At 28.8% G+C, this 19,819-nt stretch overlaps 1 protein-coding gene across 1 annotated transcript; it reads right to left on the bottom strand.

Annotated features, from left to right (window-relative positions):
* Positions 1-16,744, bottom strand: LOTGIDRAFT_235745 (hypothetical protein; the record flags this gene model as incomplete). Its single annotated transcript, XM_009065267.1, has 22 exons — positions 1-1,469; positions 1,621-1,721; positions 1,999-2,184; positions 2,419-2,543; positions 2,734-2,900; positions 3,093-3,311; positions 3,458-3,571; positions 3,729-3,864; positions 4,113-4,212; positions 4,360-4,473; positions 4,662-4,850; positions 5,092-5,205; positions 5,440-5,518; positions 5,681-5,814; positions 6,012-6,115; positions 6,675-6,753; positions 7,175-7,270; positions 7,425-7,570; positions 8,044-8,142; positions 11,691-11,722; positions 14,230-14,354; positions 16,606-16,744. The coding sequence occupies 22 exons, from the start codon at positions 16,742-16,744 to the stop codon at positions 735-737; spliced, it is 3,333 nt and encodes a 1,110-aa protein (XP_009063515.1). The 3' UTR covers positions 1-734.
* Positions 16,745-19,819: the final 3,075 nt, after the last annotated feature.

Genomic DNA, 19,819 nt, shown 5'->3' with positions numbered 1-19,819 from the left:
TTTATGGTCGAGTAATCATTTTATTTGATAACAAACTAATAACAATATTGGACATACATACTATCACAATTATATCTATCATGTTATTGAAAGACTTGGATTCTACCAATTATATATATATATAATCTGACAATAGGTGAGATTTCCGTGTGAGAAGAAGATGTAAAATAGGTAATTGTACAGAGAGAAACAGATCTAAATGATAGATATCAAACATAATGAGATGATTATTGATACTTGATGAATAAATACAATAGAAAATACAAATTGAAACTGATGGACTAGAATTGATGGACTGCAACTTAATAAGGGCATGGTTTTGTTATCTTATTTTGTATAAGATGAAGGGGTGGGGAGAGAGAGAAGAGAGAAATTCATTTTAGTATTTTGCAAATTGCATTTGAAGAAAAGTTTAATTGATATAAAATTTGAAAATGAAAAAAAAATAGAAAAAATGTACAATGAATGCTGATTTGTAAATAAATTTTGATTCGTGTATCAATTATGTACAATTACAAAATATTGGCAGTAGATCTAAGTTCTTTTTTTCAATAATATCAATAAATAAATTAACTCATTCAAAATCACATAGCACTTTATCACTAACAAACAAAAACACAACAATATATCATATAACAATATTTTTAACATTTCTAGTTTATCACAGATTGTTTCATTCTTTTTCATTCATTCATTTATTCATTCATTCACACAATTTCATTCATTCATAATGCTTAGACTGCAGTCGCTTGTCCTTGTTCTATTGCTGCTAAAACATTACTTCTCATTCTAACATACAAGCGTCCTTTTGTCCAGGGATTCTGGAGTTGTAGGGGTTGATAATCATCTCTTAAGACTCGTTCTCGTACTCCAATAACAGCAACCAAACAGAAATCATCAAACTGATCTTCTTCATAGATAGGTCCAGTTTTACCACGAGATACTAGAGCTTTATTTAACTGTGATACAACCATATTGATTACCTCCCTTGCTGTAGTTTGAGTCATAACATGTAACTTAACACTGACAGTCTTAGAAAACCCAGTTTCATACGCTGCATACACTCTTAAAACACCTGACTGTGACATGGTTGACGATGAGTCGTCACTGAAGACACTGTCACTCGTTGCACTGCTCTCTTCATTGGGATCATAAAACTTGGCAATTTTTCTATTGTCTTTACCCACACTGATCTCATTGGAATTACACGATACAGAAATGGAAGTGGAAGAGTTGTTATTGTCTAATATTTTAGTTTGTCTGTGTTGAGTATCTGGTGAACAGTTGCCATTATCGGAATCAAAAAACAGCGAGACTGGAATACCACTTTTAGCGTGTCTATCACGGGAATAGGAAATAATGTCTTTAACCCAACGTACGTCTTTCCACATGCTTTCTAGTTCAACTTGATGACTGGATGATTTTTCTACTTGATCTTTAGCCACTGTTAATTCTTCATTGGAAAATGCCTGAAAAGATCAAAACAACATATTAAATACATATAATTTTACATTTTAATTCACATCCAATTTTACATGTAATTTTACATTCAAATTTATATATACACCAAGAGTAACATGACCTTACACCAAATTAAGTGTGGATAATGTGAAAATATACCTCTCGTTGTGCTTGTTGTGCTAAATTAACATCCATTTCTAATATTGATGATAATCTAGAGTAATGTGCGATAAATTCTTTCTGGTATGTCATCATATGAACTGAAACAAAAATAAAAACAATAAGTAACACTGGAATATATACAATTCGTAGCATTTTCCATACAAATAAACTTGTATTAGTAATTAGTTACAACACTTCAATGCCTTCAAGCTTGATTCAAATAATCCTAATTCTGATTATGTTGAAATCCTATATAATAGTGGTGTACTCTCATGCACAAATTCAACTAAACAGTCTCGAGTAATTTTCAAAAAACTGCATATCTAGATATCAATAGGATAAATTAGAGTGATTATTTATTATCAATATACTTACTAAGTTCAAAGACTTGTACAGGTAGAAAGGTAAAATGGTTATTCTGTGTAAATGTATCTGTTTGACCAGGAATAATACAAACATCTTCAACTGAGGGTAATATTAATATAAATGATACGTTGGGACTAAACTCTATGACTTCATATTTATATAATCTATGACTAGCTGCTAAATCTTCATCAATACCTGTAATAAAATATATTTATAAATTTACATATTAACTTTATATATTTTAGACATCAACCAGGTCATCTGAATATATTAAAATATCTGAATATTTTACATTGAAATACATGGTTTTAGTTTAGAATATTAAATTATAAAAACTGTATACATAAGCTTATTCAGTGACATTTATGTGTATTATCTTACAAATACATGTATCAAGTGACGTTTCAAATTTGAAAAATAATACCTTACCTAGTGATGAAAATAAGCGTTTACATGATTTGGTGATAGCTTGTTGAAATTGATAATGTTGTGTAGTTGTTTCATTGGTCATATCATCAACAGAGTTTAACTGATGTAACCATTCCCATTCTTCTCTGAAAAGATAAAACAATATTCATAAAAATTCAGATAAAACCTTATAAATATTCATTGAAAAGAAAAACTATTACTATTTTTGTTAGGAGTATATCAACCACTTTTTCTTTTTGTCATTTTGCTTTGCATAGTCAATCTACAATTGTGAAAATTAACTCAAAAGGTTGAACTAGAGGAAACAATAATTACCTTGACACATTAGGACAATCACGTATTTTACTATGAGGTAATGAACTTGGTGATGTTTGTGGTACTAAAACTCGGATATTTTCCACTGAACTATGTAATTTTAAATAACCAAGATATAGTCCTTTAGGTAATGATATAGTTGATACCTGATGATACAATCTCATTTCCTACAAAAAATAAAAATGTAAAAATATTAATTCTGTTAAAAACACCACAAATTTAGGTACTGGAAGAAAAATACGGAAATATTACAGTAAAAATGTAATTGCTAATTCATATTTGATGATTTGATGAAACATGAATAACAAGGATTCAACTTGCTTTGAAAGTTTTATAGCACAAGAATAAACAGTACATACCGGTATGCTACTAACAAGTTGGCACAAAGCATCAGTATTATCTAAACCAGCTAAGGATTGTCTTCTGGAGATTTTATCAGTAGATACCCATTTACTAGATCCTAAACCAACTAATTTAGTATCTTTGACGTGGTTAACTATAGTTAGTACAATACTACCATTGGAATCTTTTAATGGTAAATAGAAAAACTGACCAACATCTTGGATACCAAGGGAATTCTGTAAAGAAAAAACAACATATTTGAAATTTAGATATTTTCATTTTAGACATGATATAAGACAGATCTAATACTACATAATTACTCAAATGATTACTCAAGTTGATAAATCAAGTTGCCAGAGGAGATAATTCAAAAGAAACCCACCTGTAAATATGATGCAGCTTGTAATAATTTACTACGGAAATGTACAGTACCAGCACTACTACTTTTCACCATATCTTGTCTTAATGATTTCACATCATCCCATGTACAGGCAATCTGAAATACAATCACAATTTATAAAAAATACATAGAAACACACTTTTTCTGTATAGAACTCTACTTTGGCAACATCTTAAGAATCAGAATCGAAGTTTATCAATTTAAGCCACTAATGTTGTAGAATTGTATTTTGAAATAAAAGTTTTTGCCATACCTTCATCATCCAGTATAAATCGGATTGTATGGAGGTACCAGAGAAATTCTCATCAACTTCTACAATAGGTATTTGATCTTCTGATGTCAGTAATATCTTATCTTCATTGTATAATACACAGGCCATATATACACCTCTACAATATAACATATACCAGTTTATTAACACAACACAATTCTGACAATCATTTGGGTACAGAATGACTGGTGACCTTTAATAAGTCATCTGTAAATGGGTACAAATATACAAATATTCTAATAAAGATCAATGCCAATGACCAGCTAATATAAAGGATCCCCTTGAACCTGACATGTTATCCTGAATGATTTTAAGTACCTCTCATATGTTAATTCTGAAATACATCAAATACCAAAAAGTATTTACCTCTTTAATGATTTTTGGAACTTTGGAGCAGACACAAATAAACTTTTAATGCTGATTCTTTTCTTTAATAAAGGTGATTCCATTTCTCTACATACAGAATCTAGAGGAAATAAAATAAAGAGTTATTTCCCTTGACACATCTTTAGTTAATGAGTCAAATTTACTATGAATCTGCTGCAGTGTAATCATTCAAAATTTGAAATTGCTAATTGTGACACAGCTGAAATAGAATTCTAAGGTTATTTACCTCTAATGGTGGAAGCATGTTCTGGTCTAGATTGTCTAACTTCATCAAATAATTTCTGTAATGATCGAACTTTACCGCTTAATCTTGCTGAACATCTATCAACATCTCTCCAACCTTTGAATGAAAAAAAATAAATAAGTGATGATTACACATTCTTTAATTCTTTTTTCAAATTCACATTCATTGAAAGTATTTCTACAAATTTGTAGGCTACAAGTCTCTCAAAGGAGGAATTCCCAATGTTGCAAAGCCGATATAAGTTTTTGAAGTCTTAAAAAGTAAAATATTAGTCATATACTTACAGGAAGGAACAGAATACAAGGGATTACTGGTTGTAGAAGGACCATAACCTTTCATATTCCATGCTGAAACTTTGACATAATATCTGACACCTTTCTCTAGACCGGTAATCTCATATTCCAGAGCTTGGATATTGTCAGCTATTCCTTCATTAACTAATGGTTTAAAATTCTCATAACAACTCCATTCAACTATAAGATACAAAGTTATGGCATCAAATATGAGATAATCAACTGAAAACTATCTTCTTCTCATGAAATTGGCCTACCAGATATTTATTCAACATCAGTTCATTTTAAAACTGCAATCCAACAGAATTAGTGAAACAATGGGGTTATATTCTACTTGACACCAAACAAAAAAACAAAAAGGACCCTATTTTGGTCAAAATGATCCCCATAAAAAAATAAAAATGGTCGGAAACGAACTTACCTTTATATTTAGTAACGACGGCTCCATTATGGTTCAAAGGTTCAGAAATACGAACTAATAATGATGAACTGCTGTTGACAGATAATGTAACATTGGTCGGACAATCTGGTGGCTCTGGAAAAATAAACAACATTTGTTAATGTTATTCTTAACCACAAACTGACAATAACATCTCATATTAATGTCTTATAATCATTATATGTAAAATAGCATTCAACAAAATTCCAGATCTATATTGATATATCTCTTACATAATATAGACATTCTACATAAATATTGATGTCATATGATATTTTCGGGGTATTCCTATCTATATTTAAATATCTCATGATAAGGTGAAGTACTTACTTGCGTGATCATATCCTGCCTTCATCCTCTTTAATAATCTATGACGAAATTCCCAGTGATTTAATTCTTTTTCTTTTTCCTGAATTGACAAGTAAGATAAATATTATATTAATAATACTTCTGAATCAGAATAAAAATAATACATGAATTTTAATTGAAAGAATTGACTGGAATGGATGACAGAAGAAATAAATAACAAGGTAAGAAATTGATAAAATATAAAATTAAATGTTTAGTCTACCTTTTGTTGTGTTGGTGAAATGCCTGAGTTTCCTGATGTACCATTTAAAACAATTGCTGTTAAATCAATGACTTTTCTTTCTGCTTTACGAACTAAACTTTCTAATCTTTTGAGTCGTGATCCACTTTTTTCAACTATAAAAAATATTGAAATGTAACTTGAAATTTTAAGTTCACAACAGTAAATACTATGTGTTTGATATATCAACTTCTAAAAAGTCAGATAGGCAGGTGTAAATGGCATTTCTTTTGTAAACTGAGAGTTGACATACTCACTTTAAACTTCGGAGCAAAATTAATGAAGGGACTGAACCTCAAGTATATATACTTACATTGTGTGTTTTCCTTGGCTCCTTTATACAGTAACATTTTAGCCATGGGAATATTATTAGTCATAACTGCTATATCTAATGGTGAAAGGTTTTCACAATTTACACTGAAATACACAATAATAAACACTATATAGTCACTGAACACTAGTTACAAATATCAGTATTTTATATAAGTCACTTGTCACTATTAGTTCTACTTACTGAGTATTACCCATTTTCTATCTTTTATATCCCACTATTTTGAATAATACTAAAACATTTCCCTAGATCTAACCTCTTACAAGTACACTATCAGTAATGCTAAGATTTTGAAAATGTAGTTTATATAACTCTGTGACAATACCATTTTATGATGGAGACTAGACACTAAATTAAAGCACTACTCTACACCATTAGTAGTACTAATTTTAACATCTTGCTGTTAATCTCTCATAACAATGGATTATTTGCACTGATGACTCTTAATCTAGATAATCTATTGTGTACTAATATATACTTAAACCAACAACATGTACATTCCATTCATACACCTATCAATATACATCAAGTAATAAGTGTTAAAAGCATTGAAAACTTTTACTCAACATTACATTGACTAAGGCAATAGTGCATGATATTGTTACTTTAGACAGTGTAACAGTAGGATTTATGAAAAATTCTTACCTATTAATATCCACTGTATTAGCATCTAATATTTCTTTCACTAAATCCAAATCTTGGTTTTCAACAGCACAAAATAAAGCTGAAATATAACATTCTATAATATTATCTAATTATTACATATATTTTACCCAGAGTTATAAAAAAATTCCTAATCAATTGTTAGAAATTAGCATATTAATCTGCAGTTAATCCATAATTACTAATAATTATCAGAAAATAACAAGCAAACTACCCAGTGTCCAAGCCTTAAGTGTCATAAACTTGCTCTAACTGCCAATTGCTAACCAAGTAATTGGTCCTTGTATAAGGTTGTATATAATAAAAGTGTGGAAACATCTCCATTAGTAAAGGTGCAAACACAAGAGATAAACATTTCATTGTATTTTCATGGTTTAATGGACTTGTTAGATATATTGAAATACTTATTGCTGTTAAAACATGGATAACAGATCAATTTAGCTGTCCAGTTACTAAAACAGAATTTGATTTGTTGTCCTTACCATTGTTATCATATGATGGTCTTTTGTCGAATCTTCGTTTATCAATTTTATGTGGTGATATTTCAGGGTCACTTGAACGGTTTTTACGTGGTGTAACTGAAATGACAAAAAAGGTAGAAATTGAGTTGGTGTCTACTAAAACAAATAGAGTTAAGATAAAATGTGAAGTGTATTTGATTTGGAGAAAGGGAAAGTAGGTTGTGTTCATATAAAATAAAGAAGATCAATATGCCTTTATAATGATAAATACCTGCAAAGGTTCTGTTTTTACCAGGTGTAGGACTGATTCCACTTTTACTCAGATGAGCAGGAGCACTAGGAGAAGCTGTTAATGATGGCATCTCTTCCATAGTATCTTCATTGCTGTTATATAGTTTAACAGTTCTTGCATCTCCCCTACAATAAAAAAACAACCATGTTAAATCTATCGTTATGTTATTTTTATATTTCAGTAAATTTTAAGTTGCAGTTCCTTTTTAAGCCAGAAAACATATGATATCATTTATCCTAATACAGATTACAAAAAGTTTTGTTCATCAAAAATGGATTTAAAAATAATCAATATCTAAGACCATTACAGAGAAATCACACGTCATAAACAACACAACATGCCATGCAGTTGCCCACAGAAATAAAACATGCTTAATTCAGAATATTAGAATTCAAAATAATAATATTTAAAATTGTTTACATTTAAAACAAAAACAAAGCTAATACACCAATCAAACACAAACAAAAAACAATTTAAAAAGTCCACCAAACAAAACAAAACAACAACCTCAAAATGTAACTAACTGATTGAAACTAAAAGTTTTAAAAAAATATCACAAGAGATACAATATGTAACACTGAAGATCTAAGTATCCTACCAGTCCAAACTAACAGAACGTTGACGAGATGTGTTTGTTCTGTGTTTTTCTCGTGACAAATGACGACTTATTCTGTATAAACTACGTCCACCCTCCACTCTGTTAAATAAATGTACACATTTCAAATGGATGGTTAAATATATTTTTTTCAAACAAAACATTCTTTAACTTTGAACATACATATTCATTAAATGTATTCTTGGCAGTATTGAATTTATATTGATGTCAATTTTTCAGTGTAATAAGGTCCTAAAACCAGAATGGCCACATTGTAATAACATATCATATGTTCAAATCAGCAAACTTTTATTTGAAATTCCAAAGGAGTTTTATTAAAATTACACGGGTATGAACTAGAACGGACCAGAATGTCACACCTGGCATGATGGTATCAAATCTAGTTTAATTCCAATATTGGTTAATGAATTCTAGATGATCATATCTACATATTTCCATACACATAGACCCATCATCAATTGAAAAATGTTCTTTATTGTGCTATGTACTATTCTATTTTAGGGAAATATGTTAGATTTAGAGTTCCAATATGATGTGCCAATTTAGACTTGGTTGTCAAACTTGATTATAACATAAAAGAGATATATGAGCTCCCGTAGTTTCAGAAAGTATTAAAAATATGTCATCAATGTTCTTTGCTATAAATATAGAACATTACTTCAGACATCAAAGAAATATATTTTCTTACTTAATTCTACCTTATGTCTTATGTTTCACTTAATATTAATTTTCAATATCAGTTATTTTACCATTTGATCATCAAACACCGTTTGTAATACTTGGGTTCATCTCTTGTTTTTAAACCCATATTTATCAGACATCAAGTACTAATTAAGAATTGTCTGTTAATGATTCTATTGAAGTTTTTTTCATGTCATAAATCAATTATAATAAAAAAAATATAACATGTGCATGACTCAAAATGTGGCCAATTTTTCTTGTATATCAAAACAGTATGTGGTGGTAAAAACACTTACTGGTAATTACACACATGGTGCTGTATACCCTAGTAAATTAACACATAATTTTACATCAATTCAACTTTTATAAACTATCTTATATATCAATTTTATTATTAAATAACATTCTTTTATCTTATAAACATCTATAAATTTCACTAAACTTCATTAATTTTAGTCCAGACACAGAAGAACGTACCGATTCACTTGCAGACCTTGTATTTGATATTTTTTCCATAAATATTTAAGTACAGTGACATTTCAATACAATGTTTTTAAATACAATGCATGAACTATAATTGACAATATAAAGAATAATAAGCTAAAACTAATATAAAATATGTAGGTATTGAAGCACCCTGTAATGTAAATAAAGGTTCAAGATAGAATTACGACTTATTTAAATGATCCACAATAGCAGTGATTAAACAAAACCAGCTATACTAGACCTCAGCCTACTAAATAAATAGTTAATCTTACTTCAAACAATTACTAACTTTACCCTTAAAATACTCTACTATTAAACCCTACCATACTATCAAATATATTACACTGAATAACTTTTAAACTTTTTTAAACAGCATTCATAATTTGATAAGTTAATGTCACAGAGGAAGCATGACATGACTAGTAAATTAGGCCTACAATTTGCTTTCGAATGTATAAATTTTAACATAAGTAATACATACTGACCTACTCATTATAAAACATCCAAATTTTCACGTATTTTTCTAGTCCAAAAATGGTAAAGGATCTTCATTTTGAAGGGATTTAGACACAATAAATATATGAAAAGTAAGGATATACTTTATTGATTGTATATTGTTGATTTTATCACACGGATCGCAAGATTAGCCAGAATATTATATTTATAATCTATATACATAGATAATCTTCTTCATATATATAATACATGTCTAGACCAGCACTTTCTTTACTTTTAATTTCCTATCATTCTAATTCAAATATCAACAATTCAAATAAGATATCAACAATACAAATTTTGATGATTTAAATATCAACAATTCAAATATGGTAGCCTATGGATAATTCAAATGTTGACAATTATAATATCAACAATTCAATGACTTTTGATATATGGTTCAAAAATTTCAAACATTAACACTGAAAAATCAACAATTTCGATGTTAACAATTTTAATCAGCTGATCAACAAATCAAATATCAAAAATGTTCAAGAAGACAAGAAAATTAGTTTTTTGAACAAATAATAAATTTTGAAACTTACATCAAAATCACAATAAAAACTATTGACCCCTAAATTTCATAAAGACATTTACAAACTTACTTAGCGATTATTTTTCAAATTAACTGGGAGTTTCTCAATAATTATCTTGAAAAAAGGTTAGCTAGTTTTAAAGATATGTATTTTGATATATAAATAGAGACGACTGTCAATAGATATATGTAGATATAGAGTGGGGCTATTGAATTCAGATTAGCTTGACTGACTTTATACCAGATATAACAATACCTATCTTATATACTTCATGCTTTTTACTTAAAAACATAGAAATATTGGTCAAACTATCACCCAAATCATTGTCATTTAATTTCTCAATTTTTTTTTTCATTTTGTCCAAAATTGAGTAACATCTGATACCCTAATGCTAGTGACTATGATCACTTTCAAACTGAAAATCTGACATTAGATTTGTCTGTAATTGCATAAATATAAATTTCACACTCCTACTGAGCTAATAATAGATAAATTTCGTCTAATTTTTCTAACCTTTCAATTCAGAGCTGAAGTAAATGCTAAGTTCTAAATTTGAAAATTTGACAAGTAACTGACATTAACATTGTAATCATAACGTTAACCCTGTGCTATTGCCTTCTAGTGAATTGTAACTTGTTACTTTCAATCAATCTAAATCTCAACTGTGTTTGTCAATTATTAGAAAACTTTGTTATATGACAAAATTCAAAATGAACAAAATTCTTAAAAAATGAAAATTTACCTGGAAATAGCTTTCCATTCAAGATAAACTTGTGAGCTCAATAATGAGATCAAATTACTTAACAAACTATATATTGTTAAATAGCAAAATTTATTCTATTGACTTATATACATGTAGATTAACCTGATTAATATTTTAATTTCAATAATATTTATAGAGCTGACTGGACTAATTCATCTATCTGACATCACTTATAATCAATACTGACATTAATAATAGAACCTATTCCTACTAACCTTAATATCAGACATTCATAATTAGAACATTCCCCAGTTACATTCTGGACCATTTCAAAAACTGTCTATAACAAACTAGTATGGTATATAGGATATCATATCTTAACAACCAACCCTACCAATATCAACTATACCTAGTTTTATATATAAAACCTGATCACCTTTAATTAATTAATCCCTTCATTTAATATGTTAATCCTATAGTTCAGTATTAAAACAATGAAGATGATGTTATAAAGTATTAAAGTTAGAGATCTAATGAAAAGATATATCAGTTAGTAGTTAGTATAAGTATTATGAAGGTATTGTAAATTAGTAAAGTCCCAGGATAGTCAGTCATTAAGTCAGGTATTAGATTTAATAACTAAGTCCATACGACTGTAGTTTAATATAAACAGTATTTAAATACCATAGTTTCTGTTTATATAGATTTGTATATTAAGTTGTCCTTACCTTTTATCACTTTCAGGCCCCTTTACCATATTCTGGAAAAAAAGAAGAAAAGGAATGAAAACTTTCAAACAAGTACAAACCACAATCATTCATTAGTGTCAACTGGTGCAATAACTGTCATATTTAGGAACTTCTTCACTCTTAATACTACAATATTGGGTACATAAAACATACATGTATAGTTTTTTAATCATAGAATTAATGAACCCTTTGTCACTGCCTTTTGTTGAGAAAAAGTTTTTTTTTGTGTTGACTCAAGATCAACTAGATTTCATAAATTGAACATAGACTTACTAGTTAGAGGTATGTATTAAAGTCCAAATCATAAAGTAAGTTTTAGATGATGTTAACACTTGGACGTTTATTGTTTAACTGACAAGTGAATATCCACATCATATCTTTATGTAATGGGGATGCAGAGTGAAAAGATTGCCAATGGCATTTTGACCTCTCATGTAAATTAGCTAGGGGTTAGTGCTGGTAGACATAGACAGTACAGATAGCTGGCAGATAATATCAACTCTACCTTGCAGTATTTTGTCAAGGCACTCACACTACCTCCAGCTAACAGAGATAGGCATTTTGAACATTGAACATGCAACTAGTAGATCGTAATATAATTACTGGTATCAGGGCAAGTTTTAAATGATGCCAATAGCAAGGTTGCGAAATAAAAGACATTCCGCGATCTGATAATTGCTCATGAGTATTTATCATGGCAGCCATCTTTCCCAGAGGATAAGGAAGAATATTTATTGGATTGCTTGTCTAATTAGTGAGACTAATATAGAAACAATTGAGGTTCACCGTCCCCAATGACATTTGCAAATTCCCTTTTCTAGCATGAATAATACTAAAGGATATTGACCAAGCTAATATATAGAAATAAAGTGCCATATTAATAACTAATAACAAATTATGAACTTTTAGCATTGTTGCGTTATTCAATCTGATACCAGACTTCATCATACTTGATATTTAAAACCATGATTCCCAAGACCACCTATGTATTACATGGGTCAGTTCTTGTTATTAAATCAATCATTTTTAAAAATAAATATTTAGCAATTCTCACTTGGAATAATAATTTGCTTACAATTTTTATCATAAATAGTAATTCCTTTACTTTTTCAAAATTTAGCATCAAATTACATACTTTTAATATCAACTCAAATGCACTAAAATTTCAAAACTTCTAAATTGAACTACCTTTTTTTGCCAAAATACGCCAGAATTTGAAGGTTATTTTCCATGTTTTAAAATAGACATATGTTTATGTTATAATTTATATACAATGGCTAAATAAACTGATTGAAACCATCTGGGATTCTTTAAAATAAAATTAACAAAATAATCTCGTGAATCATCACCAGTTCATATAGCAGACAGATTATTGAACTTATACTTTCTATTAGCTTAATGCATTAAATTTTTCTTCTAATTCTCAAGATATTAAGAATATTAAGTAACTGAATATCTAGAATTTGTTTTTATGCACTCGAGATCATTCACCAAGATAACTTAATTATGACTTCCGGAAGATAGAACACCGAATTCAACTAATTGAATTATATCATTTAAAAATACTCATTTCTATCTTTATGAAATAAACATTAAAAGTGCAGTTATCATCCTCAAATAAAAATATTGCAGACTTGCATGATTTTTAAAGAAAATCAGTATTTTAAGGATAAATTAGAAAATGTAGAGCACTGTCTTAACATTTCTTAATATTTTGTTATTGTAAAGAGTAAATTAAAAAAAATATCGTTCTACAATTGATGCATTGAGCACTTTTTTAACAGTGAGAATTTAGTCAAAAAAAAAGGAAATTTTATTATTAATAAATGAAAAATCCTACCCATTAGACAGTATCCAATTGTCTGTGTCTAGTTTTAATAATGACCTCCAATTGCTATGTAATTGCCATGTAATAGCTATAGGTGTAACTGTCATGTTTATAGTAAAAGTTAGAAATCAAAGTGTAAGACAAACTAGGTGAATGACTAGAAGCTATAAGATAATGTCTTCAGATAAAAGGTAAGAATGACATGTTCAAGTTAAATAGAGGATACAGGTGATATGTTAGTATGTCTTGTATGATCTAGACTCATTTCTATCTTACAGCATCTGAATTAATCTAGACTTCAAACCTGTTTTAATCAACCTTTTCTGATTCTCCTCATCAATTTCTATTATTCTTATGTTACATTTATAATTAGAAAAGTTAATCAATTCTGTTATATACATGATTAAAAACGCTATAACTTTAAGACCAGTGTGCATAGGCATATCAAATAATTTTTGTTAATTACAATTTACAAAAATGTTAATTTCTAATCATTATCAGATTAAAAACAACATTAACTCTAAAATATTTCTATAACATTTGTTGCTATTGAAACAATTACCTATTTGTTCCTTAACCTTTTTTTTTTTTACCTTAAACCTACTAGGCGTACAGAAATATTTACCAGAATAAATTTGTTTTTCAAAAATTTAGCAAAATTTGAAGAAGAAAAACTAATAAAAAACTTACAGCAGTGGGAGGGGTTGTGTAATAAAACTGGGGATTACATTTAATATCAATATCTTCTGGTTTAATACATGGTCCATTATCCTCAGTTAATACTGTACTACTTTCATCCACATTCCATGCTGATCCTGCAAATAGACAAAAAATACAACTCAAAAACTGTTAAAACTATTCAAATTACATCCATTTGTTAGAAATCAGAGTCCCAAATGATCATTTTTTCTTTTCGACTTAACTGATGACTCTTCCATAATCCATCATAATGAGTTAATAAAACAGTAAAATATCAACTGATATCAAATCGATATTTAACTATGCTTTATCTTTGTTCTAACTAAGAAACATTGTTGACGGAAATGATCTGATAAAAAATAAAGTCAAGTAAAGATTAAACAGTATGTAAGGACAGATGAAGTCTGCTCCAGAAATATCAGATGTAATGGAAAGACAATGTATTACATGTCTACTGATAAAAATTATATCACAATTCCATGCTGCAATCACAAATGACATGGGCAGTAACTCAGTCAGTGTGACGTCATCTACCCTGAACTTCAAGTAATATGACTTGAAGCCTGATGTCACTTGAGAGTGGCTGGTGGCCACTTCACCAGCCACTCAGATATATATCATGAAATTATGTTGCCAGTAGAATAAATGCCAGTGTTGAAAGAGTTCACAAGTGATAACCTTGATTAAATCACATTATTCCAAAATTTGTTCAATTTAGAGACGGGTGGGTTACCTCAAGATCTGTTCATTAACTAATTGTAATAAAGAGTCATCTGAAAGTTATAATATCTATAAGAGATGGATGTCTTATCACCAAACTCTCATCCTCAAAAGAGAATAATGAATAGCCTATACATCATAAATAATTTTCAATTTTTGTTCATTAATCCTAAAAGATTATAAAAACCCAATGCTTGTGGCTTTATCTTTTATGTCAAAGACAATTTTGTTAGAAATCAAATTTGATCACTTGATGATTAATGCTTTCCAGCAACTCAATTTCAGTGCACTATGCCTGCTACATAATAATGTTATTTTGGACCAAATGTTAACAAAAACTGATTAAGAATCTATATTTGGAAATGCTATATTTATAGAAATAAAGTTTTGATAATGATGGTCATGAAATAAAACATTTAGATATAAACTGTCACAAGGTCTGTCATGTTTTCATCACAAATAAACATCAAATATCAACACGAATGCCACATAAAATAGAATTCTTCCACATTTAATACAGAATTGCGCAATATGCTAACCATAGGCCATATTTCTTAATACCATTACGCCTTTAACATTTGACTAGTGCCTCTAGTTAATTCAGACTCACATTTTCTCCCATTTATTTTCCCCATGTGAAAGCAAATGTTTGAACATGTGAAATGACAAAAAGATGATTTCTGATGTAAAAATGCAAATAAAATACAGACGACAAACGTTAGTCAAAGACAACGGACAATGAATAATATTAATTGTAGGCGTGGATGGAAGTATTGTTAATGATGTCAACAATATGAATAGACATCATACAGTCATATGATCAATAGTTTTTCAGGAAACTCAAACAGTCAATGAGTACATTTCAATTATCATATTGGGTACTCTAGTATCAAAATATGATTCAGAATTTACTATGACCATCAAATAACTATCTATTCATTGAAATGTAAAGGTTCAAATGAAAACAACAAATGCAAAAATCTGTAGTTTAGAATTCCAGAAATTGAAAACCTCTTTATTTTTAGAATCATCAAGATGCCTTGTGATATTTATGGGAGTATCAATGGTTAAATTAAGATTGTAAATGGCTCCAGTGAGAGTTAAAAATGGAAATGTTAATTGATTGCAAAGGAGACAATATGTAATAAAACAAGTCCCTGAAGACTAAAGGGAGATAATTTTACATTAATATTCTCTTTTATCAAGACGTCTGCTAACTTCATACATATCAATTCAGTATGTATTCTTTATAAAAGAAATTATTGTATATTAGATTTCATAACAATATTCAGACAATTCACACTGATGTATATCTGTGAAGGGAATAAGAGACAGGACCAGAAACAAATAAATGAACCAGTTGTCTGCTATCATGCAAACCACAGACATCAATTATATATCTATATCTAAATACTCTTTGAAGTTCCATGAAAAATGTCATTATTCAGAGGGTATTGAGTCTAAATACACCTACAGATGTACTAAATGACTTCTCTTTCCAGTTTTCAAAACTCAGTGCAAACTGAGCCTGCAATATGATATTAGCAATAGCTCCTTATTTTCAAATTTCTAAATTTTTCATACTTAAGCTTATGCTTGTTATACTTATAATAAGTATATTATTATATGAGAATTAGTACAGCTTACCATTTTTCTTTTTGGGTGGTGTTGGACAAATAACATAGCGTTTAGATTTTCCAAAAGGTGCCGTTTTCTTACATATATTTACAAGTTTGGTACTCAGGGACATTTTCTTAGTTATTTCTGGGACTTTAAACGAGGACATGTTGAAGGTAAAATAAATTATAGCACTATGATCTTTGGCAGCTTTGACTTTAGTTTTATACAAGACTCAAATATCCTAAAACAACACAGTATTACTGTAATGAAGTTAACCTCCTATGTACATGATGTTATTGTAGGGGATTTGTTTGTTGTTTGGTAGGGAGTTTGAATATTAATCAGGTATAATAACAAGCCTACAAGATATGTTAGAGCTTACACAATCTCCTACTGATTACTTCTAACCCTTACTATCTTTGATCAACCGTAGAGTTTAAATAACCAATCCACAGGTCTCTACCTCCCATCTACTACCAATTAATCCCTATCCTTTAATCCCTTTGATGTTGGCTTATCCCTCTATTGTCTTGATTGAGTTTGGGCAAACCTAGTTTGATGAAGTTAGCTGATTAATCAAGTAAAATCTATATGCAAACAATTTTAGACTTAACTTTGATATATATTTTAAAATCTTACAACATATATCATTTGGTCTGGGTATCTAATAGTGAGACTTTTGAAATATTTTTTATTTATTTAAGACTTAAAATATTATCATTAAGAGCAAGGTCTGTAAAACAAAAATTGTGTCTGTGCTGAAACAGTGGCTGATAAACTAGAGCCAATGTCTTTCTTTCAAATGTGTGGAATTCAAATCATTTATGAAATGATTATCTCAATCTTTTGAAAGTCCAAATCTAAAATGGGTTGTAATAAAAACTCTAAAATTTCAAAGAACCAAAATGATTTTATTATATTGATATTCTTCATTTTAACCATCACATTTAATTCCCTGCAAAGACCATTCTTATTAGCATCTAATCAGTCTTGAGTACTCCAATAATTTACCTTTACTTTGAGTTATTGCCCTTGATAAATACTCTGCTTTTGAACTCCTTAAGAAGAATATCAACACTGATATTATGAATCACTCAATTTACTTATTCAAATTAATCAATTTTGAACTAGATATCACTACTGCAAATATGGCTTTAAATATTTGTTTTCTGCAGGTGACAGCTCTTCACATTAAAGACATAGTTAGTATAGTATAAGTGAACTGATTTAAATACAGTGAGTTTAACATGTAAAAACTCAACAACAGACAAAAAAAAAAAATACTGTGTATTATTTAGGTTAAGAAGATGCTACGAATACTCATCTTTTGAAATGCTATTTGCATTACTGTAGTACTATAGTACTAACAAATTATTTTTCTGTAATTTGAGGCCAATAAGGATTTTCTCCATTTAAATATCAAACATAGGATTTGTAATAACTTAATTAATTTATCTATATTAAGGACATTGGTCATGGCATCAAATGATCCAAAGTCTACAATTACTTAAGCATGTCTTTATATTTAGATTTCACATGCCATTTCAAAATTAATATCATATTGGATACCACATATAGGTTTTTTTTTCTTATTTAATTCAAGTTGATTTAAACAATAATCAATATTTTTCTATATCGCTGAGCAGTAAAAATGTATTTTGTGGAAATGAGGAAGACACTCAGCACCTTTGTGGTTTTCAAAGCAGAAGAGTTCCATTGTAAAAGCGCCCAGAAAATATTCAGTCTCATGCTCATTTCTATCACCAAATAAATTTTCACAATAAAGTAATAACTATTTTAGTGTTTTTCTTAGGTAATAAAGATGAAGAATTACAGGCAATCAGAACCGAGAGAGATTCTATAAGACAGTAAATCAGAAAGCATCATCAAAACGTTTTCTGAGTCTCAATTCGGCAGAATATTGAATATAAATATTGACTATAATAATAAACCTGATAATTGACTTGGACTTTAACTTACTTGGTTTGGGTCTCGATGTTTCCTTTGATTTGACTTTACAACTTTCACTTCGTTTCCATGGAAATATTTGTAAAAAATCTTTTTTCACCTTAAGAGATGAGGATCTCTTAATTTCTTTCATCTTATTTTCCATATTCAGGAATGTTCGATATGATAAATGCATTATTTTGTAACACTTATCGATAATATCACAGTGAAATATTCCTTCTCATTAACATGTTCACAAGATTTCCTACTAAATATGATAGATGTAACAAGTTAAAAAAGTGAAAATGATGTGACACTAGTCATACACTGCAGGTGGTTAAAACATAATACTCTTATACCTTCTTTATGTATTGTTTATCTTTGTTCAAAGAAACTTTTCTACAGTGTAGGCCTCTCCTTTATTGTCTCTAGAATGTTAATCTATTTTAATCCATTCAGATATAAAAATAACATCAAGTATCACATTGAAAAAATTTAATAACCACTACTACGTCAATATCTTATACACGACCTTCATTATCTCAATAACTCTAATTTCATTAACAAAGGCAACTTTTTTACTTCTCAAGATTACTTGTCAAAAAACAATGACTTTTAATCCTTTATAAAAATAATAATTCAACCTCAACTGAAAAACAATTGCTATGAAAAAACACTTAAAATTTTTACATTATCTTGTCACAAAGTTTTGTATGTTCATTAACCAATTGATAAAATTGACACAATACTCCATAAGTTAAATGGACTCAATGGGAGCAGAAAGTGTATTTAAAATTTAAAAATGAATACTTATGTATAGTAGATAGTTTGATAACATTTGTCATTTCCTTTCAATTTTCAAGTGTTTGAATTAATCATATTGTTCATGGTCTTTGATATTGAAGAAAATCATGACACTTATAATATTCCAGTGTAACAGACATAAAAAATTCTGAAGTTTTCCGTAAACAAGATATCAGATGTCAGTAATTGTTCCCAACTTTATAACCACAACATTATTCTGATTTTTTTACTGTCAAAATCTATATCATTACACATTGTGTTTCAATTACTATATCTTATTAACACTTAATAGAGACAGAAATATTCAAGCCTTTCTATTTGATACATATACTTGAAGGCGCTAGAAATTTCCTTTCCTAAAACTCTTAGCTGATAACAATGATAGCATTAAATCATAAATTTTATAAGTAATATCCTCATACATATTCATAATCATAAAAAATATAGTTAACCTAATCTAGGGCTTAATCTTTTAAAAAATTAATATTCT

The sequence above is a fragment of the Lottia gigantea genome (genome assembly GCF_000327385.1).
Source record: "Lottia gigantea unplaced genomic scaffold LOTGIsca_69, whole genome shotgun sequence".
Lineage (NCBI taxonomy): Eukaryota > Metazoa > Mollusca > Gastropoda > Lottiidae > Lottia > Lottia gigantea.
The sequence above is the reverse complement of the archived record's forward strand: the minus strand, read 5'-3'. Positions and strand labels throughout refer to the sequence as shown.